The sequence below is a fragment of the Limulus polyphemus genome, unplaced genomic scaffold (genome assembly GCF_000517525.1).
Source record: "Limulus polyphemus unplaced genomic scaffold, Limulus_polyphemus-2.1.2 Scaffold9494, whole genome shotgun sequence".
Classification (NCBI taxonomy): Eukaryota; Metazoa; Arthropoda; class Merostomata; order Xiphosura; family Limulidae; genus Limulus; species Limulus polyphemus.
Window position 1 is genome coordinate 12,334 of NW_013675104.1, and position 9,007 is coordinate 21,340.

At 35.1% G+C, this 9,007-nt stretch overlaps 1 protein-coding gene across 1 annotated transcript in view; it reads right to left on the reverse strand.

Moving 5' to 3' along the window:
* Positions 1-6,875: 6,875 nt before the first annotated feature.
* Positions 6,876-9,007, reverse strand: part of LOC106475949 (A disintegrin and metalloproteinase with thrombospondin motifs adt-1-like) — a 4,295-nt gene continuing 2,163 nt past the window's right edge. Inside the window, exon 4 of the mRNA XM_022379943.1 lies at positions 6,876-6,941. Within this exon, the coding sequence (XP_022235651.1) occupies positions 6,876-6,941 (66 nt within the window). The remainder of the gene's footprint in view (positions 6,942-9,007) is intronic.

A 9,007-nucleotide genomic window follows, 5' to 3' on the forward strand; every position in this document is an offset into this window, starting at 1 on the left:
GTTACTGTATCTTTCTGTTTCTCTAACTCGACCTATAGTTATTGTAGAAGTTACTGTATCTTTCTGTTTCTCTAACTCGACCTTTAGTTATTGTAGAAGTTACTGTATCTTTCTGTTTCTCTAACTCGACCTATAGTTATTGTAGAAGTTACTGTATCTTCGTGTTTCTCTAACTCGACCTTTAGTTATTGTAGAAGTTACTGTATCTTTCTGTTTCTCTAACTCGACCTTTAGTTATTGTAGAAGTTACTGTATCTTTCTGTTTCTCTAACTCGACCTATAGTTATTGTAGAAGTTACTGTATCTTCGTGTTTCTCTAACTCGACCTATAGTTATTGTAGAAGTTACTGTATCTTTCTGTTTCTCTAACTCGACCTTTTGTTATTGTAGAAGTTACCGTATCTTCGTGTTTCTCTAACTCTACCTTTAGTTATTGTAGAAGTTACTGTATCTTCGTGTTTCTCTAACTCTACCTTTAGTTATTGTAGAAGTTACTGTATCTTTCTGTTTCTCTAACTCGACCTTTTGTTATTGTAGAAGTTACCGTATCTTCGTGTTTCTCTAACTCGACCTATAGTTATTGTAGAAGTTACTGTATCTTTCTGTTTCTCTAACTCGACCTTTTGTTATTGTAGAAGTTACCGTATCTTCGTGTTTCTCTAACTCGACCTTTTGTTATTGTAGAAGTTACTGTATCTTCGTGTTTCTCTAACTCGACCTTTAGTTATTGTAGAAGTTACTGTATCTTTCTGTTTCTCTAACTCGACATATTTTATGATTTTCTAAGAAGTAATGTTAGGTTCAACTGCCCTTATTAAAGCTTGTTATCTTGATGAACACCAGTGATGATGATGATGACGAAAACTTCTTTACTCTCGTTAAATAATAATGTTCTCCATCCAGTCTGCATGTTGTTAATTATAGATTTCTCAGGACCTAAAGATGACAACAGGTTTACAAATGGACTTTTGTTTTACCTCGTTTCTATGGACTTGGTACTATCGAGATTTGTAGCAGTGACCTTAGATTAACCAGCTTGAAATGTAAATTGTCATCTTTTAGACATTTCTATCTCTCTGTAAGTTTCTTTCTTTTCCTGAAAACTACAAATTTTGGAAATTCTAAGAATACCTAACTTCTAAATGAAATAACACAGGCACACATAGAGACAAGACACATCTGTGTGGTAATATATCCACACTTTAAGTTCAGGAGAACTTACGTGATCTTCGTGTAACCATGATCGTGAGGCCGATCTGTGACGTTATCATCACATGTGAATTAAATTAATGTAGATAACACTGAGAAATTCTTGTGCAGTTATTCCGCGAAAAACACAATAGTCCTCTATTTCTACGATTTAATCCACTACCCAAACGATACCCAGAGACTCGTAAAATCTGTTACAATCGCCCGCTTTTTCCTAGCCGTTATCTTCTAGCCTATGGAATGCTGGGAATGAAAGCCGAAAAACCTGTTCCTTTATCACGCTATGAAGATAAGACGTTTATTGGTCGTACTTCTACAGAGGGCGTTCTTTGAACTACTTTTCAAGAGGTTTACAGCGTCTTGCCACTCATGACTTCTGAAGGACTTTGGTTGCGCTAAATCTAGTGAAACTGTGGAATGTTATCATGAAGAAGTGGTGCTTGAATAGCCCAACTATCTCTAACCACGTATTAGAAAGGAATGTCGTGATTCGTATCTATTGTTTTGTATATATATAAAAAAAAGTCCAGGACAGGAATCTCAGGTTAGCGGTTTGTCCCAGTGATCGCTGTGACCAGAACCCCTTCGCATATGTAGCTCCTCTTGTGACCAGATCTCCTTCATATATGTAGCTCCTCTTGTAATCAGACCCCCTTCTAGTATGTAGCTCCACTTGTAATCAGATCCCCTTCTAGTATGTAGCTCCTCTTGTGTTCATATCCCCTAGAGTGCGTAGCCCCTCTTGTAATCAAATCCCATAGAGTACGTAACTTCGCTTGTCATCAGATCCTTTTGCAGTATATAGCTGACCAAATCTCATTCCAGTATGTAACTCCTCTTGTGATCAGATCTCATTCCAGTAGATAGTTCCTCTTGTGACCAGATCTCATTCCAGTAGATAGTTCCTCTTGTGACCAGATTTCCTTCCAGTATGTAACTCCTCTTGTGATCAGATCTCATTCCAGTAGATAGTTCCTCTTGTGACCAGATCTCCTTCCAGTAGGTAGCTCCTTTTGTGATCAGATACCCTTCCAGTAGGTAGCTCCTCTTGTAATCAGATACCCTTCCAGTAGGTAGTTCCTCTTGTGATCAGATCTCCTTCCAGTAGGTAGTTCCTCTTATAATCAGATACCCTTCCAGTAGGTAGTTCCTCTTGTAATCAGATACCCTTCCAGTAGGTAGTTCCTCTTGTAATCAGATACCCTTCCAGTAGGTAGCTCCTTTTGTAATCAGATACCCTTCCAGTAGGTAGCTCCTCTTGTGATCAGATCTCCTTCCAGTAGGTAGTTCCTCTTGTAATCAGATACCCTTCCAGTAGGTAGTTCCTTTTGTAATCAGATACCCTTCCAGTAGGTAGCTCCTCTTGTGATCAGATCTCATTCCAGTAGGTAGCTCCTCTTGTGATCAGATCTCATTCCAGTAGGTAGTGCCTCTTGTGATCAGATCTCCTTCCAGTAGGTAGTGCCTCTTGTGATCAGATCTCCTTCCAGTAGGTAGCTCCTCTTGTGATCAGATCTCATTCCAGTAGGTAGTGCCTCTTGTGATCAGATCTCCTTCCAGTAGGTAGTGCCTCTTGTGATCAGATCTCCTTCCAGTAGGTAGTTCCTCTTGTAATCAGATACCATTCCAGTGCATTGTACCATTTGTGTTATAACTTTATTGACAGGATAGTTTTAAACCTAAGGTACTTAAAAATGTGTTATCCTTCCAGACATCATACTCGACATTTGGAAACTAAAACAAATAACATACCAAGATCATTCGAAGAAACACGTTTGTCTTCTATACAATTTATAGTTTTTCAAGAAGGGATTGTGAAGGTACACCAGTCGTGCCATTTATGAAAGACAAGTCTCATTTTTGTGTTGAGAGTGGATTTCGTAATGTGATTTTTTTAAACTTTTATTTCAAAATTGGATAAGTATATATTCAGTGGTTGTTACTGACTTACTTGTTCACGAAATGTGGCTCCTTTAATGAAATTGCTTCAGATAGACCCTCACAAAAACCATTCTGATTTGAAGAGATTCATGTTTCACTGGTCGTTACTAGCAGTATAGTGTAAATAACACAAATACACTTGTTCTATCTAGTAAATTAAAGTTGTACTTAAATTCATTTAAAATTCACCATTGTTTTCATTTAGTTGAAGATCGTTTTCATGTTGTTGTGCTTTTAAAAAATTCAATTATCACTAATTAAATATTAATTATCTCTCATCTAAACATCACAAAACCCTTGAATTCCGGCTATCTAAAAATCTATTTTTTATTATGATATTAACTCGTTAATGTAGACTTATTTTTATGGTTATTTTTTATTCTAGTGTAATTAATATTTATAAAAAAACTCAATTCTCTAAAATCTTCTGTTATGCCTCAGTTTACATAATGTAAAATATCAGTCTTTCTTAAGTTCTGATACGCTTGAACAATTATTTCAATTTACAGTATTTCCTCTTCTCCAGGAACAACATTTTTATTTTTGTCATTATGTTTCACTATGCTTGTTTGTTGAATTCCCCACAAAGCTACTCGAGAGTTATTTGTGCTGGCCATCCCTAGTTTTAAAATGGTAGACTAAAGAGAATGCAGCTAGTCAACACCACATACCGCCAATACTGGGGCTATTCTTTACAAATAAATAATTCGATTGCTGTCACATTATAACACCCTCATTGCTGAATGGGCAAGCATGTTCGTTAGGGGATTCGAACCCGCAACCCACAGACTAAGAGTCGAGTGCCCTAACCATCAGATCATTCTAGGCTCGTTTCACACTGAAAATAAATGTTGATGATACTTCATAGTTTGGGCAATCAGATTTTTTTTTTTATCTTCAGAAGTTTCTTCTGTTCTGAAAGTTTCCTTGATGAAATCTGGGATGATTTGACTCTGTCTTTCTTTTCGAGGGTCTTAAGCTTACTCTCTTTTAAATTGAGGTTCGCTGGCTCAGTACTTTGGGTAATATTGTGTATGCTTCGTATCAGTTTAGGTTAGGTTTGATAAGGCCAGAGTGAAGGTTTTAACCCAACGTATTCCTTCCCACACTCAAAGGGGTAATTTTATAAAGCGTCAAACATGAAATGAGAAAATAGAATACGTCACATAGAAATCACTTGGTTTCCATCAAATCCACAAAAGAATAGCGATATTTCATGTCGCACTTTGATCCTGCTTGTATAGTTCCAAGTGGTGCGGATAATACCAAGATCCGTTTCATTCTGTTTAGACTTAGTTCAGTATACGCGCCCACCACTCATGTTAAGATAGTTGCCTAACAACTAACAGCTCCTTTAGTGATATTATCACTGGTCTTCTGGCTGTACACTGTCTCATTGTTTCTATAGTTTCACTATACAGTGCTTCGGTTTCCATTACTTCTAAATGTCTATGAAGACCTTCCGTAGTGTCCACTTCACCTTATGTCTATGCAGACCTTCCGTAGTGTCCACTTCACGTTATGTCTATGAAGACCTACCGTAGTGTCCCCTTCACCTTATGTCTATGAAGACCTTCCGTAGTGTCCACTTCACCTTATGTCTATGAAGACCTTCCGTAGTGTCCACTTCACGTTATGTCTATGAAGACTTTCCGTAGTGTCCCCTTCACCTTATGTCTATGAAGACCTTCCGTAGTGTCCCCTTTGTCTATGAAGACCTTCCGTAGTGTCCCCTTCACCTTATGTCTATGCAGACCTTCCGTAGTGTCCACTTCACCTTATGTCTATGAAGACCTTCCGTAGTGTCCCCTTCACCTTATGTCTATGAAGACCTTCCGTAGTGTCCCCTTCACCTTATGTCTATGAAGACCTTCCGTAGTGTCCCCTTCACCTTATGTCTATGAAGACCTTCCGTAGTGTCCACTTCTCCTTATCACTGCGGGGCTTTTGACTGAAATAGTTTTAAGATGTATAACAGGAACGTTTCCTTTTTGATTGAAACAGTTTGAAAATGTGTCACAGGAACGTTTCCTTTTTGATTGAAACAGTTTGAAGATGTGTAACAGGAACGTTTCGTTTTTGATCGAAATAGTTTGAAAATGTGTAACAGGAGGGTTCCTTTTTGATTGAAACCATTTGAAGATGTGTAACAGAAAGTTTCCGTTTTGACTGAAACCGTTTGAAGATGTGTAATAGGAACGTTTCCTGTTTGATTGAAGCAGTTTGAAGATGTGCAACAGGAAGTTTATTTTTGACTGAAACGGTTTGAAGATGTGTAACAGGAACGTTTCCTGTTTGATTGAAATCGTTTGAAGATGTGCAACAGGAAGCTTATTTTTGACTGAAACGGTTTGAAGATGTGTAATAGGAACGTTTCCTTTTTATTTAAATAACTTGAAGATGTGTAATAGGAACGTTTCCTGTTTGATTGAAGCAGTTTGAAGATGTGCAACAGGAAGATTATTTTTAGACTGAAACGGTTTGAAGATGTGTAATAGGAACGTTTCCTTTTTATTTAAATAACTTGAAGATGTGTAATAGGAACGTTTCCTGTTTGATTGAAGCAGTTTGAAGATGTGCAACAGGAAGATTATTTTTTGACTGAAACGGTTTGAAGATGTGTAACAGGAACGTTTCCTGTTTGATTGAAATCGTTTGAAGATGTGCAACAGGAAGCTTATTTTTGACTGAAACAGTTTGAATACGTGTAATAGGAACAGTTTGAATTTTTAAAATATGATACTTAGTTTATAAACAATATGTATATGAAAAACCTGCATCATTGCTAAGACTTTATTTTTTTTTGTATTCAAGTATTTTCGTCATATTTTCAAGAAGTAAAATAGTTAGTTAATTCTGTTCCATATTCAAACGGTCATAAACCATCAGTGTGTATAAAATAGCTATTTAGCGTGATTTATCTAGAGAGTTACTGTAATAGTACTGTACTTATTTGTAGATGTCGTGTGTTCCAAGCAAACATAACCAAGAGATGTTCCAGTCTTGAAGTTTCATAATATTTAATTCATTATAATACAGTACCTATGTACAGAAACTCCTACACACAAACTCATTTATATATATATATAGACAAACACAGTCAAGTGATACAATATTTATTTTAAAGTGAATACAATACATTTCTATTTATATATCTATATATACCGGTTCATATATTTCTATTGCATATAATATATATATTACTTTGTGTTTAGTGTGTGTTTAAATATCAATAAGATAACATATTATATCTTTACTAAACAGTTATGTTTAGTTGCAGTATGTTTTAAACGTATGAAAATAATTCTTTTTTTTGCTCAGGTTTGATTGATTTCTCACCACTTTAGACGAGAAAGTTGTTATCAAATCCTTAGGTAAGCCTAAAACGAAAGTAAAATACGTTTTGAGGCCTGAGGTCGTTCTTTCGATATCGAATGCACAGGATTTTTAACCCATGAAATTCCTAAAAAAATTAATAGCAGAATTTAAAAAGTTGAAGAAGTTTGATTGCCTCGGGTTATTTCTACCCGTTGGTGGCCGAGGGTTGCTTATGACGTTGTTATTATTGTTGTTGTTAGAGCTTCCTGATTGGGCACTATTAGAAACACAGCTGCCTTCTCGACACCACTGTAAAGACAAAGAAAACTTTACTTCGTTGTTATTCAGCAGACATTCAAATTAGGTCGTTTTACAAATGTCAGATGACTTCCAAATCATATTCAAAATCAGTAATTGATGGTGTACGCATTAATGTTTAAAATTTCAACAATGACTCGAAGTTTTACCTTTTCCTGTAGTTAAAATCACATAATATGGTAACAGTTTTATAACAAACTAGGCCTACTATTTACTCTTCACATAACAGTTCAAATACACTTTATACCAACTTAAGCCTACTTTTTGATATTGACATAAACTTAATATACGTAGTAAGAATAGTCTTGTAACTAACTTGCAAACATTACAAATATTATCTTTATTGTGAGTTTTACCATCAAACTTTTTCTGGTTATTTCCTGAACAAAATAGGAAAATTGTTAAAAACTACGTAAGAAGTAGACGAACAAAGTGGTCAACATTTTAAGCCAAACGATGAACAATGTTCTAAAGGAATTTAGTTTTTGTTTTTTCAATACATCGAATATCATATTTTTATTTCCGTATGTAATATTTGTTTCAGTTTTTGCCAAACAGTAGCTGGTGTGGTTTATTACGCAAGCTTTTATATACACTTTAATTCTTTACAAATAGTTTTCATCATTTGCTAACGCTCAAAACTGGGACATTTGTGCATAATTATTCTCTGTAATCCTACCATTCTCTACAGGCTATGATCAAACAAACACCTTTAACTATTTAAAACTAACAAAACTGATTTAATAAACTACCTTAACTATCTAAACTAACAAAACTGATCAAACAAACTACCTTAACTATCTAAAACTAACAAAACTGATTAACAAACAACCTTAACTATCTAAAACTAATAAACTGATCAAACAAACAACTTTATCTAAAAATGTATTTTGGTTTGTGTGCTTTTCCGTTGTGTGTTTAAACTAACCAATATATCTGATCATACTATATCATGCTTGTTTTGTGCTACATAGAACGTGTGCAAAGAATTATGGTGCAGACGGAGTAGCTGGGCGCAAGCAGCTCATCCAGCCCTGGACGGTAGCCCTTGTGGTAATGGAAAGGTGAGATAATCCTAACATGTGTAGTTTTGACTGTTGGCCTTGTGGTAACGGTAGCCCATTTAAGTAGTCTAAGTTTCTTGTTTAATCAGTTTATTAGTTTTAGACAGTTAAAGTTGTTTGTTTAATCAGTTTTGTTAGTTTTAGATAGTTAAAGTTGTTTGTTTAATCAGTTTATTAGTTTTAGATAGTTTATTGTTGTTTGTTTAACCAGTTTTGTTATTTTTAGATAGTTTATTGTTGTTTGTTTAACCAGTTTTGTTATTTTTGTTACATATAAATACATGACAACCTAAACACACACAAAAACACATTTTACTACACAACGTCTATATACATGACAATAACAACATACACTAAACACATTTGGCTACACAACATCTAAATACATGACAATCTAAACACACACAAAATACATTTGGCTATACAAATATCATGTTAGTAAACAATGTTTAATACACGGTGATGTTATTATACTGTGTTTAACACACAGTGATGTTAGTAAACTATGTTTAACACACAGATGTTAGTAAGCACTATGTTCAACACTGTGATGTTAGTAAGCACTATGTTCAACACTGAGATGTTAGTAAACACTATGTTTAACACACTGATGTGTTAGTAAACACTATATTTAGCACACTGTGATGTTAGTAAACACTATGTTTAACACACTGTGATGTTAGTAAACACTATGTTTAACACACTGTGATGTTAGTAAACACTATGTTTAACACTGTGGTGTTAGTAAACACTATGTTCAACACTGTGGTGTTAGTAAACACTATGTTCAACACACTGTGATGTTAGTAAACACTATGTTCAACACACTGTGATGTTAGTAAACACTATTTTCAACACACCCTGATATTAGTAAATACTATGTTTAACACACTGTAATGTTACTAAATGGTATTGTTACAACAACGCAGGTCACGTGACGCTTGTATCACGCCACTTCCTTCTCGAACCTTCATGAAATATCGGGAGTTTACTAGATCTCGGTATTCTTTTATATATAAGACGGTCACAACGTGACGGAGGCAATGTAATGAGTAATTGAATGTATGGGGACAGAATATTGTTGAGCATGTGAGAAGTTCGTTGTGAATTATAGGGTTTGTTATAGAGCGACTGTTGAAATTAAGTGTATCATAAAG